Source organism: Dendrobates tinctorius, unplaced genomic scaffold (assembly GCF_039654945.1).
Source record: "Dendrobates tinctorius isolate UK_male_01 unplaced genomic scaffold, ASM3965494v1 ptg000012l, whole genome shotgun sequence".
Lineage (NCBI taxonomy): Eukaryota > Metazoa > Chordata > Amphibia > Anura > Dendrobatidae > Dendrobates > Dendrobates tinctorius.
In genome coordinates this window covers 20913200-20932147 of record NW_027361680.1, presented here as the reverse complement: position 1 = coordinate 20932147, position 18948 = coordinate 20913200, and the positions used below count along the sequence as shown (strand labels likewise).

The window sequence follows — 18948 nt, the reverse complement described above, 5'->3', positions numbered from 1 at the left end:
GGTGCAGATTCTGTGCAGTTCTGCAGCAGATTTGGCCCTGCAGAACTGCAGCAGAACTGCACGTGATTCTCCAAATCCGCAGGGGGAAAACCGCAGTGGAAAACTGCACAAAAACCGCAGTAAAAGCGCAAAAAAAGGAAGAAATCCGCAGGAAAAATGCAGGTCATTTGACTTGCGGATTTCTTAAAATCCGCAGGAGGATCCGCACCGTGTGCACTTAGCCTTAGCAAAATCTGCGCGGAAAATTCCACAGCAGAATTTGCACCGTGTGCACATAGCCTCTAACATTCAGTGAACAGAATTTGACTGAGTTCATTTCACGGACCAGAAAAAAGGGTTTGAGAAAAGACCGGTAAAAGAATCATAGAATTGTAGAGTTGGAAGGGACCTCCTGGGCCATCTGGTCCAACCCCCTGCTCAAAGCAGGATTCGCTAAATCATCCCAGTCAGATGTCTGTCCAGCCTCTGTTTGAAGACTTCCATTGAAGGAGAACTCACCACTTCTCGTGGCAGCCTGTTCCACTCATTGATCACTCTAACTGTCAAAAAGTTTTTTCTAATATCTAATCTGTGTCTCTTCCCATTCAGTTTCATCCCATTGCTTCTAGTCTTTCCTTGTGCAAATGAGAATAAAGTTGATCCTTCTACAATGTGACAGCCCTTTAGATATTTGTAGACAGCTATTAAGTCTCCTCTCAGTCTTCTCTTTTGCAAACTAAACATTCCCAAATCCTGCAACCTTTCCTCATAAGACAGGGTTTGCAGACCGGTCACCATTCTGGTCGCTCTTTTCTGAACTTGCTCCAGTTTGTTGATGTCTTTTTTAAAATGTGGTGCCCAAAACTGGACACAATATTCCAGATGAGGTCTGACCAAAGAGGAGTAGAGGGAAATAATGACTTCACGTGATCTAGACTGTATGCTTCTGTTAATACATCCTAGAATTGCATTTGCCTTTTTTGCTGCTGCATCACACTGTTGACTCATATTCAGTCTGTGATCTATTAGTATACCCAAGTCTTTTTCACATGTGCTGTCACTTAGCCCTATTCCTCCCATTCTATATATGCTTTTTTCATTTTTATTGCCCAGATGTAGTACTTTGCATTTCTCCCTGTTAAAAACCATTCTGTTAGTTGCTGCCCACTTCTCCAGTTTATTTAAATCTTTTTGAATCCTCTCTCTCTCTTCTCTAGTATTAGCCATCCCTCCTAGCTTTGTGTCATCAGCAAATTTAATCAGTTTACCCTCAATTCCTTCATCTAAATCGTTGATAAAGATGTTGAACAATACAGGGCCCAGGACAGAGCCCTGTGGTACCCCACTTGAGACATTCTTCCAACTGGATGTGCAGCCATTTACGACCACTCTTTGGGTCCGATCACTAAGCCAGTTATGAATCCACCTAACAGTTGCCTTGTCCATTCCATACTTAGTCATTTTTTCAATAAGGATTGTATGAGAGACTTTGTCAAATGCTTTGCTGAAGTCAAGATATACTATATCTACAGCATTTCCTTGATCCACCCAATCAGTGATACCGTCATAGAAGGAAATTAAGTTAGTCTGACATGACTTATTAGTTAGAAACCCATGCTGACTCTGTTTAATCACTTCATTCTTATCCAGGTATTGACATACATGTTGTTTAATAATTTGTTCAAAGATCTTTCCTGGTATAGAAGTCAGACTCACCGGCCTATAGTTGCCTGGGTCCACCTTCTTCCCCTTTTTGAAGATAGGAACAACATTTGCTCTTCTCCAGTCTTCTGGCACTTCTCCTGTTCTCCAAGAATTTTCAAAGATTATGGAGAGGGGTTCAAAAATTTCTTCTGCTATCTCCTTCAGTACTCTGGGGTGTAATTCATCTGGACCTGGAGACTTGAATTCATTTAGGTTAGCTAAGTGTTTCCTCACTATCTTTCTGTTTATAGATATCCTGGATTCTTCTATTCCCTTAATAGGACAGTGAATAACAGTTGATGTTGCATTTCCTTTCTGAGAGAAAACAGATGCAAAATAGGAATTTAAAAGTTCAGCCTTCTCAACATCCTGTCTTACCATTTCATCATTTTCATCCTGTAAAAATCCTATAGCATCTTTGACTTTTCTTTTACTTTTGACATATCCCCAAAATCCTTTATTATTGCTTTTGACATCTCTTGCAAGCCTCAGTTCATTTTCAGCTTTAGCTAATCTGATTTGTGCCCTGCAGGTTCTGCAGACAGCATTATATTCTTCTTTAGATATGCCTCCCTCTTTCCATTTTATAAACATTTTTTTCTTCCTTTTTAGCATGTGCTTAAGTTCTGTGTTCATCCATCCTGGTTTCCTTAAATGCTTCCTATTCTTCCCTCTTTTCGGAATTGTTAACAACTGTGCTTTGAGAATTTCATTTTTCAAGATTTCCCATCCTTCCTGGACATTTTTGTCTTTAAGGATATCCAGCCATTGGATCCCTCCAATTCTCTTTCTGAATCCCTTAAAATCTGCCTTTCTGAAATCTAACCTTGACGTCTGAGTCTTCACAGGTCTTCCACCTCTAGTAATCCAAAATTCTAAAATAGCATGGTCGCTACCTCCTAGGGTCCCAGCCACTTTTACCTCCTCAACCATTTCCTCCCTGTTTATAAGGATTAGATCCAAGGTAGCAGTTCCCCTTGTTTTCTCCCTTACCTTTTGGAAGATAAAGTTGTCAGCAAGAGAGGATAAGAATTTCCTTGACCTGTTAGTTTTGCCTGAGAGAGATTCCCAACAAATGTCTGGATAGTTGAAATCTCCCATGACAACTATGTCATATTTTTTGGAGAACTTGGCCATCTGATGCATAAAGAGTTCATCTATATCTTCGGCTTGCACAGGCGGCCTGTAGTAAATGCCTACAATGGTGTCCTTTCCATTGTTCTGTCCTTGTATTCTTACCCAAACAGTTTCCACAGAACTCCCAGTCTCTGAAGCTTCAATCTCTGTGCAGATATACGCGTTTCGAACATACAATGCGACACCCCCTCCTCGTTTATCAAGTCTGTTTCTTGCAAATAAGTTGTATCCTTCTAGTCTTGTATTCCAATCATGTGTATTGTCCCACCAAGTTTCAGTGATTCCAATTACATCATATTTCTGTTCCTGTGTTAGTAGTTCCAATTCTCCTTGTTTGTTGCCCATGCTTTGTGCATTAGTATAGAAACATTTTAGTTTGTGATTGGTTTCTGTTTCTCCAATATTTTTATTAATTAGATTCTTTCGTCTTTGTTCTTCCTTTCCACTTCTAATAGCAGAGTTCTCAATAGCATTTGTCAGGTGTATGGCTTTTTCTGGTCTTTTGCTTCCCTTCCCATGTTGTTCTAGTTTAAAGCTCTCCTTACAAGTGTAGCAAGGCGACTTCCAAATACATGCTTTCCAGTCTTCGTAAGGTGCACCCCATCTCTAGCAAGTAGTCCATCGTATAAGTAGTTCACTCCGTGATCCAGAAATCCAAATCGTTGCTGACGGCACCATCGACGTAGCCAGTTGTTCACCTGCAGAATCTTATTCCACCTCCTTGTTCCATGGCCATCCACTGGGAGGATGGAAGAGAAGACCACCTGCGCTCCCAGTTCTTTCACTTTCTTGCCTAAGTCTTCAAAGTCTCTGCAGATGATTTCCAGGTCGTTTCTTGCGGTGTCATTTGTCCCCACATGTAGTAGCAGGAATGGGTAGTCATCTGTAGGTCTGAAGAGTCCTGATATCCTGTCAGACACAACTTTAATTTTTGCACCTGGAAGACAGCACATTTCTCTTGTAGTTATATCCGGTCTGCAGATAGCGGCCTCTGTTCCTCTCAGCAGGGAATCCCCCATGACCACCACTCTCCGTTTCTTCTTCACAACATTTTTCTTTCTCCATCCAGGAGGACTCTGAGGGCGTACAAGGTTGCTGTTTGTTGGCAAAGTCTTATCCTGATGTATTTCTTCATCGTTTTCCTGCGTGAGAGCCTGGTACTGGTTCCTGAGCAGTATGGGTGCTGACTGCCTCCTGATCCTCCTGCTTCTCCGGGTCACATGTCTCCATTCCTCTGTTTCTTCAGGTGCACTTCGAATTTCTTCTCTTTCTGTAACATGAAGAGATAATTCTGCTCTGTCCAAGAACTCTTCACCTTCCTTAATGATCTTCAACGTAGCTAACCTCTCTTCGAGATTTTGCAACTTTTCCTCCAACAGGGACACAAGCTTGCATTTGTGGCATGTGAAGTTTGGCTTTTCCACTGGTAAATCTGTGAACATGTAGCAAGAAATGCAGCTCACCAAATGGCTCCTGGCCTCTTCCATCTTGAGATTTCTTAAAAACGATGAAAGATGAGCCAAATTTGGCGCGCGGTTTTTCCAATTTCCTCTTTTCAGCTGCAACGGCCAAAACCCAGTGATCGTTGAGCTCGCGGAGACTCTTCACTTATCCCAGAAGGCACTGGGAATATGCAAATGATCTCCTCAAGACTCTTCCCCTGGTTTTCCGATTTCCTCTTTTCAGCTGCAACGGCCAAAACCCAGTGATCGTTGAGCTCGCGGAGACTCTTCACTTATCCCAGAAGGCACTGGGAATATGCAAATGATCTCCTCAAGACTCTTCCCCTGGTTTTCCGATTTCCTCTTTTCAGCTGCAACGGCCAAAACCCAGTGATCGTTGAGCTCGCGGAGACTCTTCACTTATCCCAGAAGGCACTGGGAATATGCAAATGATCTCCTCAAGACTCTTCCCCTGGTTTTCCGATTTCCTCTTTTCAGCTGCAACGGCCAAAACCCAGTGATCGTTGAGCTCGCGGAGACTCTTCACTTATCCCAGAAGGCACTGGGAATATGCAAATGATCTCCTCAAGACTCTTCCCCTGGTTTTCCGATTTCCTCTTTTCAGCTGCAACGGCCAAAACCCAGTGATCGTTGAGCTCGCGGAGACTCTTCACTTATCCCAGAAGGCACTGGGAATATGCAAATGATCTCCTCAAGACTCTTCCCCTGGAAGAGGAAAATTCCCTTAAAAAAAGGGGGGAGGGGGAAGCAGGAAAAGAAAGAAAATAAAAATAAAAACAATCGGATGGGAGACTTTCCCAACTGCAAAGAAAGTCCTCAAAGAAAAGGACTGATAGGGGGAAGTATAAAATTCCACACCCGTCTAGCGGAATGTAGATCCCCTTAGTGGAAGCACGCTTTCCATAGAGGGTAGCTCCCCCTGGGATCAAACAGCAGGCCCACAATAACATATTAAACTGGTAAAATAACTAACATGTGAAACGCATATCACTTCACCAAATCTTGAGCACCCAGAGCATATATGGGTGTATCTATATATTGCTGACACTGTTGTATTTCTAATATTAGAGTTCTGGATACAAATCCAGTCGGTGGCTCTTTACCTAGTACGGTACATATTTTATTTGTAGTTCTCTCTGGTACTGTGTGAGGTAATTTCCTTCCCTGTTTTGTCTTGTATGTAAATCCCTAATCTTTGTTACTGCATTATTGCCTGAGGAAAGCCTTGGTTCAATACCAAAATGCGTTGTTTTCTCTGAAACTCGAATAAGTGCTTTGTAAGGATACCATGGATTTAAAATATTCTTCAGTAGCGTTTTGTTACTCCCATTCTTTTTTATTTTATAATTATCTTTGCTTCTAAGCTAGTGTCAGGAAAAGGTTTCAAACTAGTCTCAGACCAAATAAATGGCAGTCCTTCTTCTCACCTGGTTCTATAGTTATCACCATGCCTGGCTGGAGAGGCAAAGATCGGGACGTGTCAGGAGTATCGTGCACATCCATGCCTAGATAATGCCCAACATGGTGTGGGCAATACCTCCGTGCAGCCTGCAAAAAGAACACCACATTCAATCAATAAGGCTTTTGTTTTCTTTTTTAATTTATAACAGAAAAATGACATAACTTCTAAAAACCTTTTTCAGTCTCCTACAGGGAAACTTGTGTAGATTTATTTTTGAAGACAGAATTATAGGCCATTCATTACATAATTGTGCCTTTGCACCCGTCATAACTGGTATGGAAACAATTAAGGGGGCTGGACTATGCATTGATAAGGAAATAAAGCAATATTTACATTTATTCAAACAGTCAGTGTTTTCTCATAAGGCATCAGGTGTAAAAGTAGTTGGTGAGCACCAAAGTTTTTTCTTTGTCGACCACCCAACTCTGAGCAAGAGACAGTGGTAGCCAACTATCAGAGGTTATCCAGGTTCACACTTCCCATACCTATAAGTATGACGCAAAACTGAAAAAAATGCCCACAATAAAGAAGCTCCGCTATTCACTGAAGCTTTGCGCTCAAACACATTTATAAAATTCACAAGACACAGATAATGGAGAGCAGTTAAAAACAATGTCCTGCACCCTTGCCCAAAGAAATGTGTCTTGCCCACTTGCCCAACTGGAGTGTTGCCTGCTCAGCTTTATCTGGGGGGTGCATTCAAAATTAACTTTATCGAACATGATTAGCAAACATTTCATAACAATTATTTAGCAATACTAGATATCAAAGAAACACTAATAATCACAACATTGGAGCATACACTTCCCTTATTTAAAAAGTTAAAGTGAACATGCCATCTGAATCATGGTGCCCAAAATGGGGGCAGCATGAATCAGAGCCTGGCTACATGACTGCAGCCAGGTGTAGGTTTAGAAGACTTAGATTAGTTATAGTTAGAAGATGTAGGTTAGTTATATACAGACGATTCAGCCAGGGACCATAGGCAGAGACAAGAACAGTCCAATGCTAACCCGAGCCTGCTTCTCCCAGTGCCACTGCACGTGACTGACTGGTCTCTCACTATGTCACGATCCATTTTTGGATCTGTGTCAGAGTCTGGATTCTTTTATAAACCTTTTTCCTTTCAGGCCCTCGGGGGTTAATATGTGTTTTTGCCCCCGGTGGCAGCTGGTGTTACTATATGTTTAGTGAGTCTGCTGCTGGATTTCCCCCCGGTGGCCGCTGGTGTTACTATATGGTTAATTAGCCAGCAGGTGGTGACCACCACCCCTCCTTCCTATAAAAGATCATCAGGTGCTGCAGCTCCCTGTTGGTAATACTGGTCATTTGGAAGCCAACCGTGCTGAAGAGAGAAGCTATCTTGAGCAGTGCTGTTAGCACTATAGAAGAGACTTGTCAATCACTGGGAGAAGTTGGACAAATCTTTAAATGAGTTGTCCACTACTCAGAAAACCACTTCTCAGTCAGTATGTCTGACCCTAGTTAATAATAACACCTATACTCACCTCCAATGCCAGCGCTGTTCCATTGGTGTCGGCACTGTCTTCCCCGGGTCTTGGGTACCATTGTCACATCACGCGAGCCCTGCAGCCAATCAGCAGCTGCTTCACTCTCACTACCTTCAGACATATCACATTCATCTGTAGACAGTGCTGCTTTGTGTTAGAGCCAAATATTGCACATTTTGACTTGTTACTTTGAGCACCTGTTATTATTCTGCACCCCCGTTCCTACATTTTATGAGTAATTGAGTCACTTGGCTTTTTTATGATGTTGAAAGTATGGTTTGTGGCCAGAATTCTTCCACAAATGTGTCTCATAGTCAGAACTTTCCAAACAGTAGATGGGTGTAGCTTGATCTTATTGGTTGCTGCTAGTTCTGAGCTGATGGCACGACTGAACATCCTTGGATTTCGAAAAGAAGTTAGCATGATGTATCTTTCATGTTGCACAAACCTTCCTTGGTCAACCACTGTGTCTACAGTTCTCAGCAAAGGAAATGTACAGTAACAAAGACCAAGAATTGTATTCACCTTTTCTATCATAGGCAGCACGGTGGCTCAGTGGTTAGCACTGCAGCTTTGCAGGGCTGGGGTCCTAGGTTCAAATCAAACCAAGGGCAACATCTGCAAGGAGTTTGTATGTTCTGCCTGTGTTTGCTTGGGTTTCCGTTGGTTTTCTCCCACACTCCATAGACATACTGATAGGGAATGTAGATTTGTGAGCCCCAATGGTGATAGCAATGATAATGTCTGTAAAGCGCTGCAGAATATGTCGCCTAATAAATTGTACAGTGATCTTCATTCCAGCCTGAGACGACTGATAACAGAGTAATAGACAAATAACATTATTTTACATTCAGCCTCTCTATGGCCTGAAAGCTGATGACGGACAGCAATGGGATGTATTCGCTTGCAGAGAGCGTAGGTTTTATTACTACACTTGGAATCACTTGTAGCTATGGTGTAAGGCTGCTTTTACACTTACCGTGTTTTTGCTGGCCGATTTTGCGGCCCCAATAGATTTCTATGCAAAATCGGCCTGCAAAAATTCCACGGTGCATCGTGTGCCGTACGGCCATGAGGGCCGTTTTTGTGGCCGTGATAAAAGATCGAGCTTGCTCAATCTTTTATACGGCGTACGGTCACGGTCCCTATTGTAAAACAATGGGTCCACAAAAACAAATGGAAGGTTTTTTTTTGCAGCACACCGTGACTTTCGGCATTGCGGAACGCCATTTTTTTTTCCAGAACTATTTACATGCAAAAACGGGATGCAATAACGGACCGCAAAAAATGCGGTAAGTGTAAAAGTATCCTAATATGGCTAGAAGAGAGTTCCAAAACATTGCATGCTTGTTTTCTTTACATTTTACACAGCATCCCAAAAAAACAGCACCAAAGGAAATCCAACAATGCCAAAAAATAGGAATTACCAAATATACTTTATTAGACAATAAAAACATACACAATCAAAATATGTAAAAGTGAAAATCACCAGTGTAGCACCACAGTGTTGATTATTGATATTTTACTGTATAGGTACAGTATATTTAGCATCCCAAAAATACAAATAAATAATTCTCTACATTTTTGTATTTTGTGTTTTTTGGCTTTCAGTTTCTAACCTGTCCAGTAGCAGATACCATTTGACTTGTTTAAGAAAATATATCTTTTAGGAAATGTAGTATTGATGTAATTAGAGAAGTGTGAGTTATATGCCATTGAGGTGGTAGATAGAGCACAGTTTAAATGCATGGTATTGTAGAAAGATTACACTGTGTTATTAAGGTTTTGTCCCTTGGACAATTTTGAGTGTTCCTGATAGATTTTTTTCATGCTGATTTCAGAAATGATTTCAGAATTTTCTTATCACATACGGTTTTTGAGAAATTATACGAAACATTATAATATAGTATGGACAATGGAGGACGACGAAGTTGAACTAACAATGTCAGTGGAAAATGAAACAGCTGCAGACCCAGACTTTGAGCCTTCCACATCTAATCCACATCTATTCAGTCAAGCTGATCTGAGTGACTTGGTCAGAGATTTGAAATTGTCAAAGAGGCAGGCAGAATTATCGGGATCAAGCCTACAAGAACGGAATCTCTTATTACCAGGAACAAGAGTTTCTGTTTTTTGCAGTCGTCAAGAAGACCTTAATCAATTTTCAACCATGTCGACAGTTTAACCTTTTGCAACGACGTCTTGGGGTTGTTTGGTGCTTTTGGATGTGAACATGACCTGAAGGAATGGCGACTGTTCATTGACTCATCAGTTTTAAGTCTGAAGGCTGTTTTACTACACAACGGAAATATCTATTCTTCTATACCTATTGGACATGCTGTACACATGAAAGAAATGTATGAGAATATGGAATTACTGTTGACCCACATTAATTATAGAAATTATCACTGGAACATATGTGGTGAACTAAAAGTTGTTGCACTTCTTATGGAACTGCAGCTTGAATATACCAAGTATTGTAGTTTTATTTGTGAGTGGGACAGTCATGCACGAGAAATACACTATTTCAGAAAGGACTGGCGACTCCGCGAAAACCTGGTTGCTGGACAGAAGAATGTTAAACAAAAGCCCCTCGTTGATCCAGCAAAGATATTTCTCCCTCCTTTGCAAATTAAACTTGGGCTTATGAAGAATTTTGTCAAAGCATTGAACAAAGAATCGGAAGGCTTTTCTTACTTGCAACAGAAATTTCCAAGAATAAGTGATACAAAGATTAAAGAAGGTATTTTTATTGGTCCACAGATAAAAGATATAATGAATGACAGTAGCTTTGATTGTCTTTTGCAAGATGCTGAACTAGTGGCATGGAGAGCCTTTAAAGATGTGATCTTCAACTTCCTTGGCAACAGCAGGGCACCAAACTTTGAACAACTTGTGGACAACTGCTCACAGCATATCATGTGATGAAATTCAATATGTCAGTAAAAATGCATTTTCTACATTCTCACTTGGACTTTTTTCCAGCCAATCTTGGTGCCGTTAGCGATGAACACGGTGAAAGATTTCACCAAGACATTGCACTGATGGAGAAAGGGTACCAGGGAAAGTGGAGTACGTCAATGCTGGCTGACTATTGCTGGAATCTTATTCGAGAAGCATCTGACACAGATTATAAACGAAAGTCATCTGCAAAACACTTTTGAACAATTGCTTTTGCTACTGACATCGATGCACATGTATGTAGTGTCTCGGACGTCATAATCTAGACTATAATCTGTTGTTTCTTAACCTCTTACTGCCAGCTGATGGAATAGTACGTCAGCTGGCAGTATCCCCTGCTTTGAGGTGGGCTCTGGTGGTGAGCCCACCTCAAAGCCGCGACATGTCAGCTGTTTTTAACAGCTGACATGTGCAGCAATAGGCGCAAATGGAATCGCGATCCGCCCGCACCTATTAAGTAGTTAAATGCTGCTGTCAAACTCTGAAAGCAGGCATTTACATGCACTTCCGGACGCCGGTCCGGAAATACGCGTAGTGACAACCCCCGTCATGTGATCAGGGGTCATCGCTGCGTTGCCATCACAATCAGAGGTCTCCTCGAGACCTCTATGGTTGTTGATGGCAGATTGCTATGAGCGCCACCCTATAGTCAGCGCTCATAGCAAGACTGTAATTCTGCTGCATAGAGGTGATCTGAGCATGGAGGCTATAGAAGCATGCTAAAAGTAAAAAAAAGTGTTTAAAAATATAAAAAAAATAAAAAAAGACATAAAAGTCCAAATCACCCCCCTTTCGCCCCAATCAAAATAAAACAATTGAAAAAAATCAAACCTACACATATTTTAGTATCACCACGTTCAGAATCACCCGATCTATCAATAAAAAAAAAAATTAAACTGATCACTAAACGGCGTAGCGATAAAAAAATCAAAACGCAAGAATGCCGCAACATTGTATTAAAATGCAATAACGTGCAATCAAAAGAACACATCTGCACCAAAATCGTATCCTTAAAATATCAGCTCGGCATGCAAAAAATAAGCCCACACCCAACCCGAGATCACATAAAATGGAGACGGTACGGGTCTCGGAATAATTGCGCAGTTTTTTTTTAGCAAACTTTGGAATTTTTTTCCACCACTTAGATAAAAGAGAACCTAAACATATTTGGTGTCTATGAACTCATAATGACCTGGAGAATCATAATGTCAGGTCAGTTTTAGCATTTAGTGAACCTAGCAAAAAAGCCAAACAAAAAAAGTGTGGGATTGCACTTTTTTGCAATTTCACTGCACTTGGAATTTTTTTCCCGTTTTCGAGTACACGACATGGTAAAACCAATGGTGTTGTTCAAAAGTACACCTCGTTCCGCAAAAAATAAGCCCTCACAATGCCATATTGATGGAAAAATATAAAAGTTATGGCTCTGGAAAGAAGAAGAGCAAAAAATGAAAAATCAAAAAAAGCTCCGGTCATGAAGGGGCTTTTTACCTTACGTGATACATACTTTTGGAGCACATATTCGTGTTCAGCATATCAAAATCTATAAGATACAATAAAATTTTCTCAGGAGACAAGAACTTCCCTGAAATTTGTTGCGCAGTGTTATCGACAGGGGAGTTTAGTTTATCATGTAACCCATGGAGAAAGGGGCTGCATATGAAGCTTTACAATAGATTATAGAAGTCATATCTACAATTAAAATATAATCATCACATTTTCAAATTCAATAGTCTTTTCACAGGGCATAAACAAACACTGGTAAATATATATATATACAGATATGTCTATCCCCTTCACAATCTTTGACGTACCCATGTGTCAAGAATAGATAGGGAGTGCTGACCTTTGACATATGGGTACGTCATGACGATCGTGAGCTGTCACTGCCAGGAATGGTGCCCAGGTCATCATGACAACCTCCAGGTAAGCCAGCTATGGCATGCCACGTACAGTACATGTTCTAAGAGGCTTCTTGCAGCATTGACATATAATGTATTGCAATGCATTTTATCAGAGATCAGACTAATACAAATTAAAGTCCCATAGAGGGACTAAGCAAAAAATAACAAGAACAGTAAAAAAAAAATATTTTTTTAAAATCTATATTTTTTAACCCCTTCACGACGTGCGCCTTAACAAGTACGGCTGATTTTGTTTCCCTTCCTTTGATGTGGGCTCCGGCGCTGAGCCCACATATTTTCTGGCACATGGCAAATGTCTTGAACAGCTGACATGTGCTCTTAACAGCCACAGGTGGAATCTCACTCCACCCGCGGCTGTGAACTCGTTAAATGACGCTGTCAATCGCTGACAGCGGCATGTAATGTGATTGTGTCGGAAGCGCGTCACTAATCCCTATCATTGGTAACCCCGTCATATGATCGCATGACACCAATGGGTTGGCATGACAACCCGGGGTCTCCAGCAGACCTCTATGGTTGTCACTGCCGGACTGGCGGTGGTCGGCGCTCATAGCAAGTGAGCATCTCTGCTACACACAGATGATCTGATCATCTGCAGCTTCTAGTCTCTATTGAGACTATTGAAGCATGCAAAAAGTATAAAAAAGTTTTACAAAATATAAAAAAATAAAAATATGAAATGTTCAAATCATCCCCCATTTGCCCCATTCAAAATAAAAAAATAAAAAAATACACATTTTTGGTATCACTGTGTTCAGAATCACCTGATCTCTCAAGCTATAAAAAGAATTAATCTGGAAATGGCATAGCGAAGAAAAAGTCATAACGCCAGAATGCCTTTTTTCGGTTGCCGCAACATTGCATTAAAATTCAATAACGGGCGATCAAAAGATTGTATCCACACCAAAATGGTATCATTAAAAACGTTAGCTCGGCACACAAAAAATAAGCCCTAACACAGACCCAGATCACGAAAAATGAAGACGCTACGGGTCTTGGAAAATGACACAATTTTTATTATTCTTTTTTTAACAAACTTTGGATTTTTTTTTCACTATTTAACCCCTTTCTGCCATGAGATGTACTATCCCGTCCATGTGCCCTGGGACTTAATTCCCAGGGACGGGATAGTACGTCATAGCGATCAGCGGCGCCCACGTGGTGAGCGCCGTTGATTGCGGCTGGGTGTCAGCTGATTATCACAGCTGACACCCGGCACAATGTGTCAGGGGAGGTCACGGACCGCCCCCGACACGTTAACCCCTTGTACACCGTGATCAAACACGATCGCGGTGTACCGGGGGTTAAAGGGAAGCATCAGCAGGGAGGGGGCTCCCTCCGTGCTTCCCTGAGCCCCCCGCAGCAGCGCAATGTGCAGCGCTGCTGCGGGGGGCTCTTTCCCAACAGGCCCCCAGATCCAAGATGGCGACAGGGACCTTCGGGGGCCTGTAGGGAGCTGACTTCCTCACTGCCTGCAAAGCGCAGGCATGAGGAAGTCTGCAGCAGTGCCTGTGACAGATCGCTGATCTGTCACAGCGATCTGTGATGTGACAGATCAGCGATCTGTCACAGGACAGTGATGTCCCACCTGGGACAATGTAATAAAGTTAAAAAAAAAAGTGTAAAAATAATTAAAAAAAAAAAAATCGCTAAATAAATTAGTAAAAAAAAAAAATATTCCCTAATAAATTCATTTTTTGAAAATAAAAAAAACAAAACAATAAAAGTACACATATTTGGTATCGTCGGGTCCGTAACGACCCGCCCTATAAAACTGTCCCATTAGTTAACCCCTTTAGCGAACCCCTTAAAAAATAAAAATAAAAAACAAAGCAAAAAATGATTTATTATCATACCACCGAACAAAAAGTGCAATAACGCGCAATCAAAAAGACGCATATAAATATCCATGGTACCGCTGAAAACATCAGCTTGTCCCGCAAAAAACGAGCTGCCATACAGTGTCATCCGCAAAAACATAAAAAAGTTATAGCTCGCAGAGTAAAGCGATGCAAAAATAATTATTTTTTATATAAAATAGTTTTCATTGCATAAAACCGCCAAAACATAAAAAAAGGACCTAAATGAGGTATCGCTGTAACCGTACAGACCCGAAGAATAAAACCGCTCTATCAATTTTACCGCACGTGGAACGGTGTAAACGCACCCCCCCCCAAAAGAAATTCATGAAACGCTGGTTTTTGTTCATTCTGCGTCCCAAAAATCGGATTAAAAAGCGATCAAAAAATGTCACATGCCCGAAAATGGTACCAATAAAAATGTCAACTCGTCCCACAAAGAATAAGACCTCACATGACTTGGTGGGTCAAAATACGGAAAAATTATAGCTCTCAATATGTGGTGATGCAAAAACTATTTTTACAATAGAAAGCGTCTTTTAGCGTGTGACAGCTGCCAAATATAAAAACCGCCATAAATAGTAAATCAAACCCCCCGTTATCACCCCCTAGTTAGGGAAAAATAATAAAATTAAAAAAATGTATTTATTTCCATTTTCCCATTAGGGTTAGGGCTAGGGTTAGGGTCAGGGCTAGGGCTAGGGTTAGGGCTGAGATTAGGGTTAGGGGTGTGTTGGGGTTAGGGTTGGAGTTATAATTAGGGGGATTCCACTGTTTGGGCACATCAGGGGCTCTCCAAATGCAACATGGCGTCTGATCTCAATTCCTGCCAATTGTGCGTTGAAAAAGTCAAATGGTGCTCCTTCCCTTCCATGCTCTGCCATGCGCCCAAACAGTGTTTTACCCCCACATATAGGGTATCAGCATACTCAGGACAAATTGAAAAACAACTTTTGGGGTCCAATTTCTCCTTTTACCCTTAGGAAAATAAAAAATTGGGGGCAAAAATATCATTCTTGTGGAACAAAAATGATTTTTTTATTTTCACGCCCAGGCGTTATAAACTTCTGTGAAGCACTTTGGGGTTCAAAGTGCTCACCACACATCTAGATAAGTTCCGTGGGGGGTCTAGTTTCCAAAATGGGGTCACTTGTGGGGAGTTTCAATAGTTTAGGTACATCAGGGGCTCTCCAAACGCGACATGGCGTCCGATCTGAATTCCAGCCAATTTTGCATTGAAAAAGTCAAACGGCGCTTCTTCCCTTCTGAGGTCTGCCATGCGCCGAAACAGTGGTTCCCCCCCACATATCAGGTATCAGCGTACTCAGGACAAATTGCACAATAACTTTTGCAGTCCAATTTCTCCTGTTACCCTTGGTAAAGTAAAAAAAATTGAACCTGAAGTATTTTTTTGTGAAAAAAAGTTAAATGTTCATTTTTTTTTTTAAATATTCAAAAAATTCCTGTGATGCACCTAAAGGGTTAATAAACTTCTTGAATGTGGTTTTGAGCACCTTAAGGGGTGCAGTTTTTAGAATGGTGTCACTTTTGGGTATTTTCTATCATATAGACCCCTCAAAGTGGCTTCAAATGTGATGTGGTCCGTAAAAATAAAGTGGTGTTGCAAAAATGAGAAATCGCTGGTCAATTTTTAACCCTTATAACTTCCTAACAAAAAAAAATGTTGGTTCCAAAATTGTGCTGATGTAAAGTAAACATGTGGGAAATGTTATTTATTAAGTTTTTTGTGTGCCGTATCTCTGTGATTTAAGGGCATAAAAATTCAAATTTGGAAAATTGCGAAATTTTCAAAATTTTTGCCAAATTTCCGTTTTTTTTCACAAATAAACGCAAGTTATATGAATGAAATTTTACCACTAACATGAAGTACAATATGTCACAAGAAAACAATGTTAGAATCACCGGGATCCATGGAAGCGTTTCAGAGTTATAACCTCATAAAGGGACAGTAGTCAGAATTGTAAAAATTGGCCCGGTCATGAACGTGCAAACCACCCTTGGGGCTTAAGGGGTTAAATAAAAACCAACCTGTACATTTGGTGTCTAGGAAGTCATAATGACAGATCAGTTTTACCATTTGGTGAACATTGTAAAAAAAAAATCCAAAAAACAGTTGTGGAATTGCACTTTTTTTTGCAATTTCACAGCACTTGGAATTTTTTTCCCATTTTCGAGTACACGACATGGTAAAATCAATGGTGTTGTTCAAAAGTACAACTAGTCCAGCAAAAAATAAGCCCTCACATGGCCATATTGATGGGAAAATAAAAAAGTTATGGCTCTGGGAAGAAGGGGAGCGAAAACAAATGCAAAAACAAAAAAGGGCTGCAGCATGAAGGGGTTGAAAAGAAAAAAAATTGAATTATACCTTTAAGTACATACAGTGGGGAAAAAAAGTATTTAGTCAGTCAGCAATAGTGCAAGTTCCACCACTTAAAAAGATGAGAGGCGTCTGTAATTTACATCATAGGTAGACCTCAACTATGGGAGACAAACTGAGAAAAAAAATCCAGAAAATCACATTGTCTGTTTTTTTTTTCATTTTATTTGCATATTATGGTGGAAAATAAGTATTTGGTCAGAAACAAGCAATCAAGATTTCTGGCTCTCACAGACCTGTAACTTCTTCTTTAAGAGTCTCCTCTTTCCTCCACTCATTACCTGTAGTAATGGCACCTGTTTAAACTTGTTATCAGTATAAAAAGACACCTGTGCACACCCTCAAACAGTCTGACTCCAAACTCCACTATGGTGAAGACCAAAGACCTGTCAAAGGACACCAGAAACAAAATTGTAGCCCTGCACCAGGCTGGGAAGACTGAATCTGCAATAGCCAACCAGCTTGGAGTGAAGAAATCAACTGTGGGAGCAATAATTAGAAAATTGAAGACATACAAGACCACTGATTATTATTATTATTATTATTTATTGTTATAGCGCCATTTATTCCATGGCGCTTTACATGTGAGGGGGGTATACATAAAAACAAGTACAATAATCTTAAACAATACAAGTCATAACTGGTACAGGAGGAGAGAGGACCCTGCCCGCGAGGGCTCACAATCTTCAAGGGATGGGTGATAATACAGTAGGCGAGGGTAGAGCTGGTCGTGCAGCGGTTTGGTCGATCGGTGGTTACTGCAGGTTATAGGCTTGTCGGAAGAGGTGGGTCTTCAGGCTCTTTTTGAAGGTTTCGATGGTAGGTGAGAGTCTGATATGTTGTGGTAGAGAGTTCCAGAGTAGTCTGATAATCTCCCTTGATCTGGTGCTCCATGCAAAATCCCACCCCGTGGGGTCAGAATGATCACAAGAACGGTGAGCAAAAATCCCAGAACCACGCGGGGGGAATGAACTAGTGAATGAACTGCAGAGAGCTGGGACCAATGTAACAAGGCCTACCATAAGTAACACACTACGCCACCATGGACTCAGATCCTTCAGTGCCAGACGTGTCCCACTGCTTAAGCCTGTACATGTCCGGGCCCGTCTGAAGTTTGCTAGAGAGCATTTGGATGATCCAGAGGAGTTTTGGGAGAATGTCCTATGGTCTGATGAAACCACACTGGAACTGTTTGGTAGAAACACAACTTGTCGTGTTTGGAGGAAAAAGAATACTGAGTTGCATCCATCAAACACCATACCTACTGTAAAGCATGGTGGTGGAAACATCATGCTTTGGGGCTGTTTCTCTGCAAAGGGGCCAGGACGACTGATCCGGGTACATGAAAGAATGAATGGGGCCATGTATCGTGAGATTTTGAGTGCAAACCTCCTTCCATCAGCAAGGGCATTGAAGATGAAACGTGGCTGGGTCTTTCAACATGACAATGATCCAAAGCACACCGCCAGGGCAACGAAGGAGTGGCTTCGTAAGAAGCATTTCAAGGTCCTGGAGTGGCCTAGCCAGTCTCCAGATCTCAACCCTATAGAAAACCTTTGGAGGGAGTTGAAAGTCCGTGTTGCCAAGCGAAAAGCCAAAAACATCACTGCTCTAGAGGAGATCTGCATGGAGGAATGGGCCAACATACCAACAACAGTGTGTGGCAACCTTGTGAAGACTTACAGAAAACGTTTGACCTCTGTCATTGCCAACAAAGGATATATCACAAAGTATTGAGATGAAATTTTGTTTCTGACCAAATACTTATTTTCTACCATAATATGCAAATAAAATGAAAAAAAAAACAGACAATGTGATTTTCTGGATTTTTTTTTCTCAGTTTGTCTCCCATAGTTGAGGTCTACCTATGATGTAAATTACAGACGCCTCTCATCTTTTTAAGTGGTGGAACTTGCACTATTGCTGACTGACTAAATACTTTTTTTCCCCACTGTATATATATTGTGGGGATGTGGCTCGCTTAGGTGCAGCGGGAGACAAATATGAGACAGGTTCTTCAACAGTGCTTGCGGTTTATTCACAGCATAAACGCACAAGGCAACGTAACACCAAACAAATAGCCTTTTAGCTCAGGCAAAATAACACAAAATGTCCGTAGTTGTAGACTCAGAGCAGGAGTCTCAGCACACATGGGAGGCTTAGTCCTCCCCACACACAACTCCCTGGTTCAGGAGCAGGCCACATTATAAGGCTGTAGCCACACCCACAAACTCAGCAGCTGACTGGTCACCTGACTGTGACCTCACCACAGGTCCTTCAAACAACCACAATAATAATATCTGGTACGCTTTACTTATGCCTTACATTATAGAGACAAGCCATTTATGAGGCACATATCTCCCATCAATTACACGACCCTTAGCCCTGCCACATACCTCCCCCCTCTGCCTAAAGCCGTGGGGCTTGGCACTTTCACCTACCAGGCAAGGGATTCTGGAGAGGGCATCGGCATTCCCATGTAGCTTCCCGGCCCTATGCTCTACATGGAAGCTGAAGTCTTGTAGGGCTAAGAACCAGCGGGTGAC

General features: G+C 41.4%; 1 protein-coding gene across 9 annotated transcripts in view; it reads right to left on the bottom strand.

Moving 5' to 3' along the window:
* The window catches only part of XPNPEP3 (X-prolyl aminopeptidase 3), a 474091-nt gene that overhangs the window by 67920 nt on the left and 387223 nt on the right, over window positions 1–18948 (bottom strand). For 8 of the 9 annotated variants that reach the window (XR_012226445.1, XM_073558042.1, XM_073558039.1 and 5 more), the window contains one exon: window positions 5711–5831. The exons of the other annotated variant lie outside the window; for it this stretch is intronic. Coding sequence is in view for 7 of the 8 variants with exons in the window: in XM_073558042.1 (XP_073414143.1) it covers window positions 5711–5831 (121 nt within the window). In the remaining variant the exon portion in view is untranslated. The remainder of the gene's footprint in view (window positions 1–5710; window positions 5832–18948) is intronic. 9 annotated transcript variants of the gene reach the window in all.